Source organism: Kogia breviceps, chromosome 3, assembly GCF_026419965.1.
Source record: "Kogia breviceps isolate mKogBre1 chromosome 3, mKogBre1 haplotype 1, whole genome shotgun sequence".
In the NCBI taxonomy this organism is placed as follows: Eukaryota; Metazoa; Chordata; class Mammalia; order Artiodactyla; family Physeteridae; genus Kogia; species Kogia breviceps.
In genome coordinates, this window is record NC_081312.1 from 75,542,910 (window position 1) to 75,562,834 (window position 19,925).

Here is a 19,925-nt window from a genome sequence, read left to right on the forward strand (position 1 = left end):
CCGACACTACATCCGGTGTGGTCGTCGGATCCGCTAGGAGTTTGGGGTACGCCGGCCGGAATATCGAGCGTGTAGCCATGTCGGCGTCGGTGTTGTCGGTCATCTCGCGGTTCTTAGAAGAGTACTTGAGCTCCACTCCTCAGCGTCTGAAGTTGTTGGACGCGTACCTCCTGTATATACTGCTGACCGGGGCGCTGCAATTCGGTTATTGTCTCCTCGTGGGGACCTTTCCCTTCAACTCTTTCCTCTCGGGCTTCATCTCCTGTGTGGGGAGTTTTATCCTAGCGGGTAATGATTCTATAAGTGATATCAGTTATAATGTGTTACTTTGATGCGTGCTTTTATTCCCACAGTACTCGTGTCTCTATATGAGACCACCGCCTCGTGAAGTCGAGAGAGGAACCTGCATTGCCCTCTTTTTGTGAATGGGTAAATTGAGGCACATTCAGGTTGTCGTGCCTAATACCAAAGAGCCGCCGAGGAGCTGGGATTAAATCTGGAAACACCTTCATGTTGCTGTTCAGTCTGGTGATCCACTTCACTTCATATTGGTCCATGGAAAACTCCCAACTTTCACTTAGCTTTAACACAACTTTGAAGTTGGTAAATTTTTAAAATGGAAAACCCAACTCTGAAACTGTCATTTCACTATCCTGAACTCAGTTTTCACTCACATAGGTCTATTTTAGCTTTATTATTCTGATTCCCAGCAAATTTGATACCTTGTAGACGGCCATATTTAACGAGAGCTGACGGTCCCCATATATTTTTGCCAAAATCTGACCTTTCTTGCTCAACAGGGATTCACTGAATACTGAGTCCAGGCTTGGCCCAGGGAGTGTTGGCCAATACAGTTTATAGGTGGCTACCACATGAACTTTTCCAGTCATGGTATCACCTGCTGCATGGCTTGGAAAACATGCCAAAATTCATGTTTTTTTTTTCCACGTGTGATCATCAACAGTCACATTGTAAATTGTGTTTTGAATCTCATACAAGGTATGGTAAAAGCTTTGGGGATACACCTGGTATATGTTTCTTGTACTCAACGAGTTTACAGTGTAATTGGGGCATAGACAAAATACAGCGTTAGAGTTGTCTGGAGACTTCATTTACTGTGGAGTCTTAATTACAGCTTAAAGTTAGAAACCTATAGAATGCACATTCAAATTGCTAGTTCAGACTCATGCCAGAGATACTCTGCCTTCTACTCTGTTTCTCAAGTTAAGATAAGTCTGAGGACCAAGGACTAGGTCAGTAAACCTGGCTTGGAGTTGCAGAGTTAGCCTGAACATCTTTGAATTTTGGCTTAGATGACCAAGGCCTGGTTCTTTGTAGCAGCATCCTGGTCTGCAGGAGTTTATATGTTATCATCATCAGATATACTACCCTCTTTGCTCTAGACTCCTCCTTCCTCCCCTAAAATACTGTTCATGAGTAAGAATTTTATTAGCCAGACAGGAGAAGGAATCTATTTATTTATTTATTTATTTATTTATTTGGCCACCATGTGGCATGTGGGATCTTAGTTCCCCGACCAGGGATTGAACCCGCGCCCCCTGCATTGGAAGCACGGCATCTTAACCACTGGACTGCCAGGGAAGTCCCAGGAGAAGGAATCTTGAGAATGTCTGATTTTGTTTTCCAGGTCTGGAAAGAGTAGGAATAGGGTGGGGCCTAAAAGGTTATTAAAAAGAAAAAGCCTTCTCTGTGCTGAAGTCACCCTGGCTTCATAAGCTTCTAGGGTTAAGAATGACTTCTCAAGGCTATGTGGAAGAGTGGATTGCAGGAGAGTGGATGTGGACTGGAGTTGCAGATTATTGGTGTGATAAAAGTCAGAAGATTTTTTTAGCAGATAATTTTTCCAGTGCCAAGTCTTTTTTTTTTTTGAGGCTGTTGTGGCTAAAGTTGAATTGGCAGGCCTCCTACTCTCCTCCTCAATGAGAAGTTGATGGCCTGTCATTGAACAGAATGCCTAGTGAAAGGGCACTTTAATAGTGAGGTCCTGTTGGGGGAGTCTGATGTCCATAGGTGTTGGATAATTGGTATCGGGCCAGGGAAATTAAAGTTGCTTCAGGAAAAGACGGGATTCAAGACAATTCAGAGTTGCTGTGGAAGGGTATCATTTGCATTTCTTTTGACAGACTTGAGCTTACTAAATCCACTGCTGCTATTTTTTAGCTCAGATGCTCAGCTGGATACTGTTTTTTTTAAAAAGTTTTGGCTGCGTTGGGTCTTTGTTGCGGTGTGTGGGCTTCTCATTGCGGTGGCTTCTCTTGGTGCGTGGGCTTTAGTAGTTGTGGTGCGCGGGCCTAGTTGCTCCGCCGCGTGTGGGATCTTCCCGGACCAGGGCTTGAACCTGTGTCCCCTGCATTGGCAGGTGGATTCTTAACCACTGCGCCACCAGGGAAGCCCTGGATACTGGTTTTAATGGGAAATTTTAAATTTGGAGTTTATCCTTTGTTCTGTTTGTTGGGAAGGGAAGGCTTGTACTTATTTATAGTGCTGAGGTTTCTAACTTCCCCGAGTTGTGTTTCCTATTGGAAGAGAACGGAGGAGGCCAGTTTGGCTGAGAAAGGGAATTGTAGGCGATTACGTTGAAGGATTAGGTAGTGCTGGATGCTAGAGCTTTGAGTGCCAGGCCAAAGAGTTTTATCCTGTAGGTAATAGGAATGCATCTAAGGATTAAAAAAAATTTTTTTTAAGTTTTAGATTTAAGTAAAGGAGCGATTTAAATTGGTGTTAATGTGTAGGATGAATTGGAGGGAAAAGTTCTTAATTTCTTTTTTGGCAGTCTGTTCTCTTCCATTCCTTCTGCATGTGTTATGTAGCATATGTTCTTTGGAAATTGATTAGTACATTTTAAACTGATATAGGATACTGTCACAGTTTTTTAAAAGCCTGGTGTTATTTGGGCCTGATGAAAATGGTCTGTTTTCTTCTATTCCCTCATGACCAGGAAACTTAACCATAGTTTCAAGGAGGCAGAGGTAGAAAATTGCCATTGAGAAGTCTTTTTTTTTTTTTTTTTGGATCAACAGTTTACAGTATAGTAGGCTTTGAAAGGACTTCAGAGGTAGAATATTTTTCTTCTTTCAGATAGATTTCAAACATCCTCAGCAGCTGACTGTTTATCTTCTGGTTAAATCTCTCTAGAGGAGGAAATCTGTCCCTTTTTCAGAGTAGCGTGTCACTGTTGGCAGCCCTTCTAGTTTCCTTTTTTACCTAAAGTTGAAATCCCTCTTTTTGCTCATTTAAGGTGCTATTTTGGAGGGATGAGTGCAAAACAATAAGACTGTCCTTAAAATAAATCTTTGATCTTGAAATCAGTTTTTAAGTCATTTCACAACTTTGGTCTATTCTATTTTCTAATCTATATGAAATATTTACAGATTAAAAAAAGTAGTTTTGTTCCCCCTAGTTTAAAGATCCAAAAACAGTTTGAATCTGAAAGGCAAGGAGGCCTAATTCAGAGTGTTTTCTATCTCATGGGAGATCTTGGGCTGTGTGGACTGGGGTCCAGCATTTCTTTGGAAATTATCTATTAGATTTCTGGGCCCATATCTTATCCAGGAGATTGGAAGTTTGCCAGCCTTATGCCTGACAGTCCTGTTTCTAAACCTCTTTCATATCCATTGCTACCTTTTCATCCTCTGTCACTCAGGCTCTCAATATCTCTTATCTGGACTACGTAATCTTCCTTATTGATCTCCCACACTCTCATCTCTCTCCCTCCAGTCCATCTTCCACTATGTTGGCAGGCTTGATTTGACTTGCAAATCTGATTGTGCTACTCCCCACATAAAATTTGTCTGTACCCAAAGAGAAATTTAAAAAAATTTTAATGGCATAGAGGGTCTTTGATAATCCGGTCCTGGCCACATCTCCAGCTTCATCTCATCTCTGCCTCCTCTGTACTTTATATTCCAGCATTATTGAGTTACTTGTTATTCCCCGAACGTGCCGAGATGTCTTAAGCTATTTTACCTTTGTTTGATTGCCCAGAAAATTCCTTCACTTCTCAGCTATCTCAGCTCAAGTGCTGCTTCCATTTGAACCCTTCCCTGGCTCTTCAGATTTAGGTCTTTCTCCTGTATTCCTATTTCACTACACTGTAGTGATGTAGTGCTCTTTTCATCTCTGCATCCTCAGTGCTTAACACTGTATGTTAAATTGTGAGCATGCCTATAATAAGTTAAGGAATATTGAGCTATTATGTGCCAGGTTCCCTGCCAGGATACTGAGGATTTAACTGTGGAACACGCAGACATGATCTCTACTCGCACAGAGTTTATAATCTAGTGGGAGATGCTGACAAGTAAACCTGGATATAGTGCTGTGATGGAGAAGTATTGGTGAGAATAGGAACAGAAGTAGGCACTCAACCCTGCCCAGTGGTCCTATAATATTTCCCTGATATGTTTGCTTTTCCAAAATATGCTTCATATTTTCTCCCTTCACTTTCATCTATATTTTCTCTTTTCCTTTATTCTCAGTTGATGATCTTGCTTTGTTTTTTTTTTTTTTTTGCTAAAAAAGAAATCCTTTCATCTTTCTACCAAGGAATCATAGCAACCCACCTACACATGGACCCCCTACTCTTTGACTTATTTCCTGTAATGGTGGATGATATATCCCTTTCCTATCAGAGGTCAGCTTCTTCACTTGTGCAGAGGATCCAGTCTTCTCTTGCTCACTCAGGGACTCAGCTTCTGTAATCATCCCTCCATTCTGCATCATTAATTTCACTACTGTATCATTCCCATCATACATACATGCTCTAATATCGTCCAATTAAAAAAATTAATTTGACTTCAGATACTCCTTCAGCTACTATTCCATGTCTTTCTGCTCCATCATCACAGAATTCCTTGAAAGAATAGTTGTCTAGTTGCTGTTTCTGCTTTCTCACTGTCCATTCTTTCCTTAACCTACTCTTGGTCGTGGTCTGTCCCCACCACTACAGTGAAAGTGCTCTTGCCATCTTGCCAGATCTAATGGCCATGTACCTCACCTTGCCTGAATGCTCAGCAACATTTAGCACTTAACATAGTTGGCTGCTTCCTTCTGAGTGAGTGAAGTACTTTCTTCTCAAAGCTTTTGCAACAGTACACTTTCCTGCTTGTTCCATCTCACCTCGTTGGTTTTTCCTTCCTACTGTTTGTGCTAGGTGCTTTTTGGTCTGAGGGCATGGTTCTAGACCTCTTCTCTGTGTTTCTTTCCCATATGTGAATTTAAATAATGTCTATATAACTACAACTACCACATTTATATTTTCAGTTTTGACCTATTCCCTGAATTCCAAATTAGTAAGTCCAGTTGCCTGCTTGACATCTTGATGTCTAACACACAACTCCAGATTGAACCTTCCAGCCTAGCCATCTGCCTCTTCACTGGTCAGTACATGGTGTCAACTTTGGTTAAGTTGTTGAAGCCACAAATTTAGAAGGTTTTGTTTTTTTTTGGCTGCTTGGCCCGTGGGATCCTAGTTCCCCGACCAGGAATTGAATTGAACCCGGGCCCTCGGCAGTGAAAGCTCGGAGTCCTAACCACTGGACTGCCAGGGAATTCCCTAGAAGGTTTTCTTGATTCCTTGATTTCTCTTATCTCCCACATCCATTACATCAGCAAGCCCTGTCTTCTCCAAAATACAGCCTGTATCTCTTGACTTCTGTCCCTTTTGACTACCATTACCTGAGCTCTTTGGCTCCTGCATGACTCTTTGGCTTCTTGAACTTTGCAAACCATTCTCCGCATTGCAGTTCTACCATCCTTAAAAATTTTAGATCAGATTATTTTACTCATCTGCTCAAAACTTTGAAATATTGCTCCATTGTACTTAGAACTACATCCAGACACTTTACTGAAGCTTACAAAGCCCCACTGATTTGGCCCTTGTCTCCCTCTTGCCCTTGATCCCTGCAGTCTGGTCAGTCTGACCAAGATTGTTCTTGCTATCTGGAATGCTCTGCCCCTATATCTTTGCATGGTTGGCTCCTGTCTTTCAAATTTTGGTCTTAAATAGCACCTTCTTAGAGAAGCCTTCTGTGACCACCAAATAAGAAATAGCTTCCCAGTCACTCTTTAATTACCTTGCTTTTCTTCATAGTGCATATCACTACTTCATATTTCCTTGTTGTTTTCTCATTTATTATGTTTCTCTCCATTAGAGTGTAAGTTCCTTGGGAGCCAGACTCTTGTCTGCCTTGTTCTGTGCCATAGTCCTAGCATCTGGGACAGTGCATGACACATAGTAGATGCTCAGTAAATATTTTGCTGACTAAGTGAATATTTAAGGAGATAAATTAGAACTGCTAAAATGGAGCAAGCTGCCTTAGGAGGTAGTACATTTCCATCTCTGGAAGTGCTCAGGAAGGACTGAAGAATCTTTTGTGGAGGAGCTTTTTCAACAGGTGTTCTTTGCCTTTTTTGAGAATTACAGACCATCCAGAGCCTGTCTTACTGATAGAGGCAGCTTATCCCTGCATCTGAGGGATTTGCTGCCTCTTGTCAGTAACAGTCTCTGGATGGTTTGTAATTCTGCACCTGGGGATGACTTACCAGATTCTGGATATGGTGAGTATACTTTGGAACTTTTCCCAGCTGATTCATGCAGCCTCCCCTGGCATGCCCATATCTGCCACCTCTTGGGTATTTTGTGCATTAGATGGGTTGTTGGTCTTTAGGACCTTCAGGGTCCTTTGCATCTCCGTGCAATTCTGATTCTTATGTTGTCATTGAAGCAACTTGGGTTACTATGATTATGATATTGATAACACATCAATTCATTTCTTTGTCTACCTTCATGGGGAGCTTCTCTTTCCTTTTGTCCCCTCATATTTCTTGAAGCACTACTCTACTCCCATCTTCCACCCCAATAGCTGCTGTTAATCGTGTTTGATATCTTTCTCCTGTGTGTGTGTGTGTGTGTGTGTGTGTGTGTGCGCAGTTTAAGAGAAATCTGAAAGGGAATAATATTTTTGGCTTTTTTTCACTTAATATATCTTAGACATCTTTACTGTCAACGTATAGCAGTGTATAGAATTAATCTCATTCTTTTGAATAATTGCATGGGATTTTATTGCGTGTCTGTAGTGTAATTTAAGTAATCCCTTTGATGTCATTTGGACTGTTTTCACTTTTTTTTTTTCAACTTTACGAACATGCTGTTAGAATGCATTTGTTCTCTAAGATAAATTCTTTAACATTTAAAATGTAATAGATGTTGCCAGTTGCTCTCCCAAATGGGTGAACCAAGCAAGCTATACTCACCACAGTGGGATTTTAACTGGTCGCCCTTGCTTCAGTCAGTGTCCTTCATATTTTGAAGGGTTCAGTTGCCTGAAAAGATCCAGGGTTTTTCCACAGTGTTTGCATGTTTAAGCATAATGAAGATTCTGTTGCCATGGCAATGGACTCTGGAGAAGTAGTCTGGTAGTTTTTAAAAAAATTTTGTTTATTTTTTATTTATTTATTTTTGGCAGCATTGGTTTTTCGTTGTCGCGTGTGGGCTTTCTCTAGTTGTGGTGAGCGGGGGCTGCTCTTCATTGTGGTGCGCGGGCTTCTCATTGTGGTGGCTTCTCGTGTTGCAGAGCATGGGCTCTAGGTTCACAGGCTTCAGTAGTTGTAGCATGTGGGCTCAGTAGTTGTGGCTTGCGGGCTCTTGAGCGCAAGGCTCAGTAGTTGTGATGCACGAGTTTAGTTGCTCTGCAGCATGTGGGATCTTCCCGGACCGGGGCTTGAACCCATGTCCCCTGCATTGGCAGGCGGATTCTTAACCACTGTGCCACCAGGGAAGCCCATTCTGGTAGTTCTCTGACCTTTGTGTTACATCTCAGTCTGTTGCCTTTTCTTGGTTAGTGATGGAATGGATGGTAGCCTGAAGCAAATTCGGGTTAAGTAGTGTAATCATTTGTCACAGGTATAAAGATATTTTGGAAAAGTGTATTCCTAGAGCTTTCTTTTCATGTCAGATGGTGACTGTGGCTATGGTATCAGGTTGGAATCTTCAAGGGTACAGAGTGTGGTAGTGGAGAGTTCTCTGTCAAAGTCATGTAGCTTAGATCTCTTGCCTTTTTTGAGACAAAGTTCTTGTCTTTCTCAAGACAAGAACTTTGAGATCAAAGATTATCTACAGTTGTGAGGTCCTCATGGATAAGCATCTCAGCTGTCTAATATACACATTCTGTTGGAAATAATTCACAATTTTATAACTTTTGGTCATTCAGCCTAGCCCCTTTGTTACTGCCTCAACTACATCTTGATCTAGGTATAATTATAAACTTAATTCAGGAGATAAGAGAGTTCTAAAGATTTTTTGGTTTTATATCAATATTTTTTTTTCTAAGTAAGCCTTTGGTTTTTAGCCTAACTCTGAGAAGTCCTATTGTTCCCTTAAACAATTAACAGCATAAAATTTGTGTATAACTTGATGAATTTTTAAATTCACCCTTTTAGCCACTACCAGATTAGGATATAGAACATTATCAGTACCCTAGAGGCCTCTCCTCCTGCCCCAGTCATCTCCTGTGAAGGATAAAAACCACTGTCCTGATTTGTATTACTGTAGATTGGTTTTGGCCAGTTTTAAGCTTTATATAAGTAGAATCATAAAGCATGTATTTTTTGGCATCTGCATTATGTTGCTCATTATGATATTTGCCGAATTCATCCATGTTGTGAAGTTCTTTTTCATTGCTATATGGTATTCTATTATATGCATATGCCATAATTTACCCATTTTACTGTTTTTTTTTTTGGCTTGTGGGATCTCAGTTCCCCAACCAGGAATTAACGTGGGCCCCTGTCAGTAAAAGTGCCGAGTCCTAACGACTGGACCACCAGGGAATTCTCCCCTTTTACTGTTGATAGACATTAGATTGCTTCCAGTTGGGGGCCACCATGGGTATCATTCCTGTATGTGCCTTTTGATGGATTTATGTATCATTTCTGCTGGAACAGAATTGTTGGGTCAGAGGGTATGTGTGTGTGCATTAGTCGTACTTGTTTCATATTTCTTGATAATCACTTTTGTGTTTTTCTTCTTGTACAGTTTGTCTGAGAATACAGATCAACCCACAAAACAAAGCGGATTTCCAAGGCATCTCCCCAGAGCGAGCCTTTGCTGATTTTCTCTTTGCCAGCACCATCCTGCACCTTGTTGTCATGAACTTCGTTGGCTGAATCATTCCCATTTACTTAATTGAGGCGTAGGAGACTAGAAGAATGTAAGTGATGATCTTAGTGCTTGTCACATAGTGTTGGTTTTAGAAACAGAAATCAGAGGGGCTGGTTTTGATCATGGTTGTCAGAGTTCCCATATTGTTGATAAGATGTTTGCAGAATTTTCCATATTGGTCTACAAAGTATGTGTTAATATCATGATTCATCAGTGCTGCTGCTCTTGGTCGTTGCCTTCTCTTCTCACTGTTCTGCAGATCATTAAGATAACAGAAAATGAGAGTTTGCTTGTAGCTAATACATTAATTTCTGCACCAATAACTCCATGAAAATAACTCTGAGATCTTGGAAGAGACATAAATTGTAGGTTTTGCTTTTAGATTTGCTCTATAATTTTTTTTCTAATTTTGATCTCAGATGACTTCAAATGCTGGGCCATTGTCCCCACAGCACCTAGTATAGTGCTTACACCTGATAGACATCCAGCATATGCTGAATGAATGACGATGGCTGCTTGCTTATATATGTACTAAATTAAAAATTAATGGGAAAATTGGATTAGCTTGGGAGAACACTTCAACATATAGGATGAGATGCCATTTGGTCATTTGCCAGTTTTCTTTTTTTAGCAATAGAGCTGTTTTTTTTTTTTAAAGTAAACTCATATAGAATCTCAGCAGTGGAGCTGAGTTGTTCTGATTGACAGAAGTTGAAAAGCCCTCTTTGCTTGGGCTCTCCATGTGTGGTATGCTCTCACCTCCATCCTTCCCTCCTAAGCAGAATCCTAAAAGCTCTGAGAAGTACTTGACTCTCTCTCTGTCTCTGTGTGTATGTGTATATATATATATTATTTATTTATTTATTTGGCCATGCTGCACGGCATGTGGGATCCTAGTTCCTTGACCAAGGATGGAACCCATGTCCCCTGCCTTGGAAGTATGGAGTCTTACCTACTGGACCACCAGGGAAGTCCCTTGACTCTATCTTAAAACTTATTTTATATATGAGAAAACAGAGGTCCAGAACAATGCACTGGCTTTCCCTGGCCATATAGCTAAGTGGAAGCAGCGTAGTGCTTTAGTCCAGTGGTGCTCTTGGCCTAGTGCTCTTTCAGTATCCCATGTTGCTCACTGATGAGTGAATGCACTTTATTCTTTGCCTTTCTCCTACAAAATTAAATGTTGCTATTACTGGGGAAGAGAAATGAGAACCTTAGGAAATTTACCATCTTTGGGGGTAGGATATCCCAGGACCAACCTCTTTCTATCACAACTTGGAAAGCTATCATTTTTGTACTAATCAGAAATCTAACATAAGAGAGCAACCATGGACAAAGTGAATACAATAATATGACAAGGACTTTACTTCAGTTTCTAGCATGAATTAATCAGTTACTTAATATATTACATAAATCCTTTCCATAGATATTGTCTCAAAAACAGTACTGTTAGTTCAGGTAAGGTTTCATTTTTGGCAGTAAGTTGACAGAGGTGGTTTATATCAGTGAAAGATGTTGTGAACCACTTCTTTCTACTATCTTAATACAGTTGAACTTTTTGGAGACCCAATCAGGACTTGAGTTGTTTCCCCATGTGCTAGTCAATGCCTTGATCCTGGGAACACAAAGAAAAGTAAAGTGTGGCTGCCTTCAAGCAGTGAACAGTCTAGAAGGGGAGAAGGGCATGTAAACACAGCAGTTAGAGCCACACTAAAGACCTGAACAAAGTGCTGTGGTGGTCCAGAGAACTGGGCCGCCGTGCCATCTGGAGCAGAGGCTGCAGACAGCGTGCCTGACCAATGACAGCTTCTTGAGTACAGCTAGAAAATTCACCCACTACTAGCATTGACCTGCGAACATCCTGAGTAACCCTTGGGCTCTGATAGTAACCTTGCTGGAAAGGTCGTAAGTCTTCTGATTGCCCTACTCTAAATTTTTAGTTACTTTTTCTAGATGAGTCATGTTGTATGCTTTAACAAGGGGACAGAGCAAACACTTCAAGGATGTTTGTTCTCTAGGATAAGGGAGGTACCAAATCATGAAAAATAATTTCCTAGGGCTGTTGTGATTGGAGGAGGACTCTGCAGCAGAGAGGCTAGTATTTCAAAATCATGACAAAAACAGAGACAAAAAAGCAGGCTCAGCAGAAACTGCATACTGCAGACCCTATTAACGATCTAGGGCCACCTGCTCAACTGGGAATTATGGGCCCAAGGTGTAGCACAATCTTCCAATCCCAGATTGCAGTGTTAAATCATTCTATAGAGAGTATATTTGTAGTGAAATCCTTCTGTGGGGGACTTACCGGGGGGTTTTTCATAGAGATCATTTGTGAAATGATCACAATTTGACATGTACCGTACCGTCCTGCCCTCAATTTTCAAGTATGCATTTATTTGCCCTGTGCTTCTTACTCAGTTCTATGTGCAGTGTGCTAAAACACTTTTAAAATGGTTTTCGAGGGCTTCCCTGGTGGCGCGGTGGTTGAGAGTCTGCCTGCCGATGCAGGGTTCATGGGTTCGTGCCCCGGTCTGGGAAGATCCCCCATGCCGCGGAGCGGCTAGGCCTGTGAGCCATGGCTGCTGAGCCTGCGTGTCTGGCGCCTGTGCTCCACAACGCGAGAGGCCAGTGTACCGCAAAAAAAAAAAAAAAAAAATGGTTTTCGAGTGAGTTTTCAATATTTATATCAACTCAGAAGGTAGAACAAAACAGATTGAATATTCTCCATATTTGACAAGTATGTTGAGAGTTGGGTATAAAAAGAATAAACATCTGTAGCTTACTGCTCTTGTGTGAATTTGAGGGTGACATTTAAAACCAGCAGCTACTGTGAAAACGCATATCAAAAGAAAATGGCACTGAGTTCAAGAAATTTATTCCAGGAGAAGTAAGGAAGTTAACAGACAGTGAGTGCTCGCGTGGGCCAGGCTTTAAGTCTTATTTTATTTTCAAAACAACCTTATGAGGATAGGCTTGGTAATTCCACTTACAGATGAGAAACTGAGGTTCAAAGAACCTTGCTGGAGATCTTTTAAGTCTAATAATCCAGTCTGATGTCAAAAAATTATTTTAATATCTATTTTTGCTTATTGCTTATTATAAAGTATTTGACAATTGCAGAGTTAAAGAAATGTGTTTAAAAAGTTACCACAGGGACTTCCCTGGCAGTCTAGTGGTTAGGACTTTGCCTTCCAATGCAGAGGGTGCTGGTTTGATCCCTGGTCAGGGAGCTAGGATCCCACATGCCTGGCAGCCAAAGAACCAAAATGTAAAACAGAAACAATACTGTAACAAATTCAGTAAAGACTTCAAAAATGGTCCACATCAAAAAAAAAAAAAAAAAGTTACCACAGTTATTTTTATCACCATCCTTTCCTTTATTACTTACTTTCTTTGCTTGTATGACAATTTAAAAAATACAGAAAAGTACAGAGAAGAATATAAAAAACACCGCGTGTATCCACCACCTAGAATGAACAGATTTTGAACAGATTAAGCATTGTAGATTGAGCTGAAGTTCCTTTGAATCACTCCAGTCCCCATTCCTTCCCTCTGCTGTAAGACTTGACCGTCTTCATGGCAGTTTTGTTCAGCTAGGACTATTGTAAAACCTACATCTGTTAACACAGCCTTTTCCAAACTGCAGACTTTTGTGGCCTCCTGAAAAGATGTCCAGAGATGGCAGTGTGAGAAACCTGTGGTAAAAGTTAGCTTTTCAGTTGGCAGCACTGGTATAAGTGACTATGCCAGTGGTCAAGAATAGACTCAGGGGCTTCCCTGGTGGTGCAGTGGTTAAGAGTCTGCCTGCCAATGCAGGGGACACTGGTTTGAGCCCTGGTCCGGGAGGATCCCACATGCCACGGAGCAGCTAAGCCCGTGCACCACAACTACTGAGCCTGCATTCTAGAGCCTGCGAGCCACAACTACTGAAGCCCGTGCACTACAGCTACTGAAACCCGTACTCCTAGAGCCTGTGCTCTGCAACAAGAGAAGCCACCACAATGAGAAGCCTGCGCACTGCAACGAAGAGTAGCCCCTGCTCGCCGCAACTAGAGAAAGCTCGTGTGCAGCAACGAAGACCCAACATAACCAAAAATAATAAATAAATAATAAAAAAAAGAGAAAATAGACTCATAATGTTTTTTAGATGATCATTAAAATGAAAATGCAAATAGATAACTAATAAGAACCTGCTGTATAAAAACAATAAAATAAAATTCAAAAAAAAATGAAAATGCAGGGCTTCCCTGGTGGCGCAGTGGTTGAGAGTCCGCCTGCAGATGCAGGGGACACAGGTTCGTGCCCCGGTCTGGGAAGATCCCACATGCTGCGGAGCGGCTGGGCCTGTGAGCCATGGCTGTTGAGCCAGCGGGTCTGGAGCCTGTGCTCCACAATGGGAGAGGCCACAACAGTGAGAGCACCGTGTACCGCAAAAAAAAAAAAAAAAAAAAAGAATCCGCTTGCCAAGGCAGGGGGCACAGGTTTGAGCCCTGGTCCGGGAAGATCCCACATGATGGGAGCAAGTAAAGCCTGTGCGCTACAGCTACTGAGCCTGCGCTCTAGAGCCCCTGAGCCACAGCTACTGAGCCTGCGTGCCACAACTGCTGAAGCCCTTGCGCCTAGAGCCGCTGCTCTGCAACAAGAGAAGCAAGCCACTGCAACGAGAAGCCCACGCACTGCAACGAAGAGTAGCCCCTGCTTGCCTCAATTAAAGAAAGCCTGTGCGCAGCAAAGACCTAACGCAGCCAAAACTAAAATAAATAAATCAATTTATTTAAAAAAATGAAAATGCGAAAGTGAAAAATGCTCCTAGTGAGGTTCTGAGTTGGGAGAATCCATGCACACCTAAAGTGATGATCAGTGTTTGGCACTTAGGTGGCAGTAATCTATTTTTAATGAATGCATTATATAGAAGTTCAGTAGGTTTGAATATTTAAAGATTTACATGCTATCTGTAAATATTTCCTGTTTTGTTTTTCCATGTCTCCTTGTGAAATTCTTTTCAGAAAATGTCAGCCTATCTCAGGTGTTCTGAAGGGAAATGAAGAAAAGAGGGACTTAGCTACATTGGGTCACAGCTTGGGAAGGAAAGTTCCTGATGACTGGGCCCTGGATCAGAGGGAGAAGTGAACAGGGCTTCGACAAAGGGACAGACCTGAGCTTGGAAGTATGCTCAGCCTGAGGGCGATTGTTTGCCACCAGGTTGTGCTGAAACCTTGTTAGTGTTGCTTTGTTTTTATGGTGGAGGCTGTTCTCCCACAGGTCTTTAAAAATTCGTAGTGTTTAATCCCGGCTGGAGCGAGGGCGCTACAGGGCTGGGCAGAACATAACTGACAAAACAGTACTATTTACAAACAAGCAGTCGCCGTTGGCTTTTTGAATTCATCAGTAAAGTACTGTAGTAATCTAGAAAGTTACCTCTGGAAGGGGATCTAAATGTTATTTCTTAGGTGCTACTGCCACCCAGTGGCTTGTACATTTCATTGCTGAGAGAAGGTACTACAAAGCCCAAGAGAAGCTGAGTTTGGGGGAAGAAACCACAGATACCTTGTGATAAAACCTAGTTTCTTTCCAGTCACAGGAGGGCAGCAGAGGTCCAAGCGGGCCTAGGTGTTGGGTGGGGCTTGCTTTACATTCTGGCGAGAGGTGGGCGGTGTCAGGCACAAAAGGGCATGCAACCTTTGTCACCTAGGGAAGACCAAGTGCACAGTGACCCAGAGATTGACCTTTTATTTCCTTTTCTGATCTGTTAGTTCGAGAGCTCCCTTTCCGGTTTCTTGTAGACCTGTTTTTGCTTTCAGCAAGACCTCCTGCTGGCAGTCATCTTTAATTTTGGGGGGTGGGGGAGTTAGTTTCCATTTCATTTTCTCTGTGACATTTCACCTTATATTGAATTAGGTTTAGCTGCCAGATAAGTTCTCAAAAAGGGAACTACTCTAAATTTGTAGAAGGTATTTTGAGTTAGCATAATCTTTTCTCAACCCTCTTTTTTTTCCTGGTTGGAGGGTGAAATTCTTATTCTTAAAACCTTGAATCTGTTTATTTTATTTACAAAAAAAACCAAATAATTGATGATTCTTGAATTGGTGATTGTGCTCTATTTGGTATTTGCTTCATTTAAAACTACCAAAAAAAAGAGAGAGAGAGAGAAAAAGAATAAAAGAGAATATCAAATAGATTTGTGTTTTTTTTTTTAAATTTGGCTAAGCTTTGCGTTTTGCAGGTTCCTAGTTCCCTGACCAGGGATGGAACCCGGGCCCTGGCAGTGAAAGTGCTGAGTCCTAGCCACCGGACCACCAGGGAATTCCCATAGATTTGTATTTATGAAGTTCATTCCCTGCCTTAGTTTCTCTAGCCTTGCAGCTCAGATGATTCCAACTGCAAGTCATCCTGCCCCCAGGTTGCATAAGACCCTCTTCTTGGGGCCTTCATGGTCCACTGTGCATGCCCCTAACGCTGCACTTACCACATGGTTATGAAGCCATTCATTTTCCGGTCTCTCCCACTGGACTGTTAAATTCCCAGAGGGTGGGGACCTCAAGAGCTTAGCACAGGGCTAACGGTCACAATGCATGTTTGTTGAATGAGTGTATGAATGAGTAAATCATTTTCAGTTGCAACAAAATGCTGAGTAAAATAGCTGTATCGTTAGTGATGTGGATGCTAAGACATGAGGAAAGTGCTGGGGAAGAAAGATGCCAAGGGAACAATTCACACGAGGGATGGTGGAGTGGGGCACTAGCGTGAGACTAGAAGTTGGAAGACCTGTGTTGTAGACTTTGCTGTGTTGTTAACTAGTTGAATGGAGAAATAAGCTTGTCGTTGAGCCCTAATTTCCCTATGTGCACAGGGAGGGGATTGGCCTGGATGGTCATTAGAGTCTCTTGCAGCTGTTAAAGCCTCTGATTAGTAGTATTCATGATAGTCCCATTGTGTTTGAGGAGGATCATGCTGTTTGTGTGGATCCTCAGTTGCGCTTTGCTTTTTACCTTCAATTGTTGCTTTTTATCTATATTACCAGGTTTTCATCATCCATCAAAAGTGCGATTGTCTGTAACAAAATACACGGTGTTTGTATAGACAACATTTATCAAATGTTTTACAGTTATCACATAACCAGGCTTGCAGGACACACACTCCACATGCACTTAAAAAAAAAAAAAAAATTATTTATTTATTTATGGCTGCGTTGGGTTTTCGTTGCTGTGCACGCACTTTCTCTAGTTGTGGCAAGTGGGGGCTACTCTTTGTTGTGGTACGTGAGCTTCAGTAGTTGTGGCTCGCGGCTCTAGAATGCAGGCTTCGTAGTTGTGGCGCACACGCTTAGTTGCTCGGCGGCATGTGGGATCTTCCCAGACCAGGGCTTGAACCCGTGTCCCCTGCATTGGCGGGTGGATTCTTAACCACTGTGCCACCAGGGAAGTCCCCACATAACACTTTTACACACATCACTCCACGTCATCCTCGCGGCCCACCCTGTGATGGAGGTAGACAAATAGTAGTGTTACCGTTCTGTACATGAGGTAATAATTGAAGCTTGGTGAAATTTTAAGTTGACTTGTCCAGGGCCTGGAACTAATAAGTGACTGAGTGGGAACTCAATAACAGATACTTTGACTTCACACTTTTATATTCTTTCCTCTCTGTTATGTTCAAAGACTTTTGGATGATGAATATATACATTTTGTTAGAAGGTTTCCATTAACAGTATTAAGCTTGCTTCTCTTTTTTAAATGGGAAAAACTTAGGAGAGGTTGATAAGAAAGGATGAAGACAGGCTATCTAAAATGTTTCTGCAAAGTTGGTCATCTTTAGTATGATCTGGAAGAAGTGGAGGAGAATGCAGATCAGGAGACCCGACTTTATCCAGAGAGGGTGACCCTGGGCTGGCGCTGTCCACAGTAGGACTTTGCATTGTGCAAATCTAAGTCTGCACTGCCAAATACGGTAGCTACTAGCCACATGTAGTTATTGAACATTTGAAGTGTGGCTAAGTGAGGCACTGAATTTTTCATTTTATTTACTTTTAACTCAGCTTAAATAGTCACCTGTGGCGTGGTGTTGGACAGCACACAGCTCTGGACAAATCTGTCAAACTCTCAGGTGATGGTTTCCTCATCTGTAAGACTGAGAGGATTGGACAAGCTGATCTCTATAGCTCCTTTCATTTTCAGATCCATGCCTTCTGAAATTGTAGTGATTCACATTGAGTTCTGAACCTAGAGTTTCTGCAGAATGGTCTTTGATTCACATTTTCTCTAATTGCAGTTTTAATTGGGTGACCAGGATCTAGGATGAGATGGATCTTAAGGAAAACCAGTATTTGAGCATATCTGCTCAGTGCTGGTGTCTGAATAGAGATGGTGCTGGGGAAGCAGATTCCAAACAGAAATGACCCTGTCTGGCATCATCTTTTGTGTCTCTACAGAGAGTAATTCTTTTTAACAGTTCTTTGTGTTGTGCCTTGCTTTCTCTTAAGATGATGAGAACAGGCTGATCGAATGGTGCTGTCTTTCCTCCTTGGGTGAATAGACTGAAGAAGTCATGCTAACTCTTCTTAGTAGGTGTCTTCCACTTTGCATGTCTTGATATCAGGGGAGGAAATTTTGTCAGTTTCCTGAAACCTTTATCCCCTGGTTAACAGTTGAAATCATTCTTCTGAGCTGGTGAATAGTCCAGTTGTGTTGAGCTAATATTTCAAAGACTCCTAGAACCTCTGCTTTTAGAGTACTGTCTGGTAGATATATTTTTGCCTTAAAAGAAAGGAGCAGATCTATGTAAATAGGAATTTTCTGAAAACCATTGTCAAAGAGATTTACTCTCATGAGTCATTTTTTGCCTTTTAGTTGGACCAATCCCAGTGTCTTAGATTAAGATGTTTTATTGTCATAGGATCTCAAAACTTGACTTTTGTACTGAACGAGGATTTCTTTTATAATTCTCATCGTGTCAGGCTCTTCACTGAAGTGGCCCTGTGCTCTATTTCTCTCTCACCTTGGCCGTTAGAACTGTGTTGTATTAGTTGAACTAATACAACTGTGTTGTATTAGTTCATAGTCTGTTGTCAGAGAGTTTGCTTTAAGACATTTGATGGAGTGAATAGGTTAGTTTTAATAGGTCTGTTTGTTCTTATTTGTCACTGTGGTCACTTTTGCTCCCTGTTTTTGCTCTTTGTTTTACATATTTCTCATAATTCCACTGATGCAGGAATGTTCTGCAATTATGTAGCATTTCTCTTTCATTGTTAGTGGAATAAAAGCAATCTGGCTAGAAGTCTAAGATCTTTCCTCTAAACTCTGATGCTAGAATCTCCAGGTCACCTGAACCAATGCACAAAATAAGGTGGTGCCCTTTCACCTACTTGTGTAGCCCAGCTCTTCTGAAACATAGTGTTTCCCAACCTTTCTCATCTTCACACATAGAAGATGACAATATTTTTATGGCAAACTGCAGGAAAATGGGCTGCTTGTGGTTGGGGACATTGGGGCCCCTGGGGCCAAGGGGTCACCTTCTGGCCTCACTGTGTTGGAGCACACCAGGTGGGCAGCCCTCCTAGAGGTGTGAGAAGGGAAGTCTGTGTTTACAGGGTAGGGCTGGGCTCCACCACACAGCTTACAGTCAGTCCCATCTGACTCTGGCAGCTGTGTGGCCTCTTCTCTTGGGGTTGCTCCCCACCTTCTTGCCAAAAATAATCTTACTGTTAAATGAAAACAAAATTATTTCTTCTGTTTTGGTCCTTCGTTAAATCTGAGATTGGGAATCTTTCTCTGCTTTCTTTCGGATTCTGCCTTCTTCCACTCCCCCTAAGCCGCCCCCCAAACTGGAAGTTAGTGCTTTGTAAGCTTTCTAAATCCAGAAAAGCTCTTTAGGCTAAATTGCAATCCTCTCACCACAAAGAGGGTTTGTGGATCAGAGAGGTCAGAGTGACTTATGTAAAGTCAGGCAGCTAATTAATTGCAGAGGTGGCGTTAGAACCCACGGCTACGGTTCTGAGTCAGTTATGCCTTCGTGTGCTTGGAATTCAGATTTGAGCATTCATTTTTATGGATATCTCTATAAAATGTTCAGTGAAAAAATTTGCTTTATTCTGGTTGTTCTAACCTGGCTTAAATACTGTCCAGAATTTGTGAACCTCATAACTGCCTTTGTCTTTATGGGTTTAGAATTTAGATAGAAGAATTCGAGACCCTGTCTGTAGCATATCACAAAACATTTTTAGAAACCTTGAGTATCTCTTCTTACCTTTCTGCTTCTTTCTTAAAGGTTCACTTTTTGATTTCCCCTGGATAAGAAGAGCTCTTGAGATGGCAGTTTTTTGGACACACGGATTTACTTCAGATTTATGCTTACTACCGACTGATCTGGGATGCGGTTGGAGAGCCCAGAGAGTTACCAGGCTTCCTTGTCAGAACAACTTTGTAATGAGCATTTATTAGCAACAGCCTCTGCCTTCCATGAAGTGTAACCTTTTTGCCTTCCAAATTAAAAAGCTCCATGCCACTCCTTCCTCTGCCTCTGGCTCTGTTTTTTGTTTTTATTCTTTATTGGTTGAAGTCCTTTTTTTTCCTTCAATCCTCTGTGCAGAGCTCTTTAGGAGTTGATAACTTGCAACTGTGAATCTACCTCCATGTTTTCATTAAGTGTATTTGAAGTTAATGATAAAAGGCAGGGCCGACAACCCTGGGGAACCACAGTCCTTTGTCTTTTCCCTGGAACTGGTAAATCCCTTACTAATCCTTCAATTGTT

At 41.7% G+C, this 19,925-nt stretch overlaps 1 protein-coding gene across 1 annotated transcript; it reads left to right on the forward strand.

Annotated features, from left to right (window-relative positions):
- DAD1 (defender against cell death 1) lies at nucleotides 1-19,684 on the forward strand. Its single transcript, XM_059058781.2, has 3 exons — nucleotides 1-288; nucleotides 9,053-9,227; nucleotides 19,442-19,684. The coding sequence occupies exons 1-2, from the start codon at nucleotides 78-80 to the stop codon at nucleotides 9,181-9,183; spliced, it is 342 nt and encodes a 113-aa protein (XP_058914764.1). The 5' UTR covers nucleotides 1-77; the 3' UTR covers nucleotides 9,184-9,227; nucleotides 19,442-19,684.
- The last annotated feature ends 241 nt before the right edge of the window (nucleotides 19,685-19,925 follow it).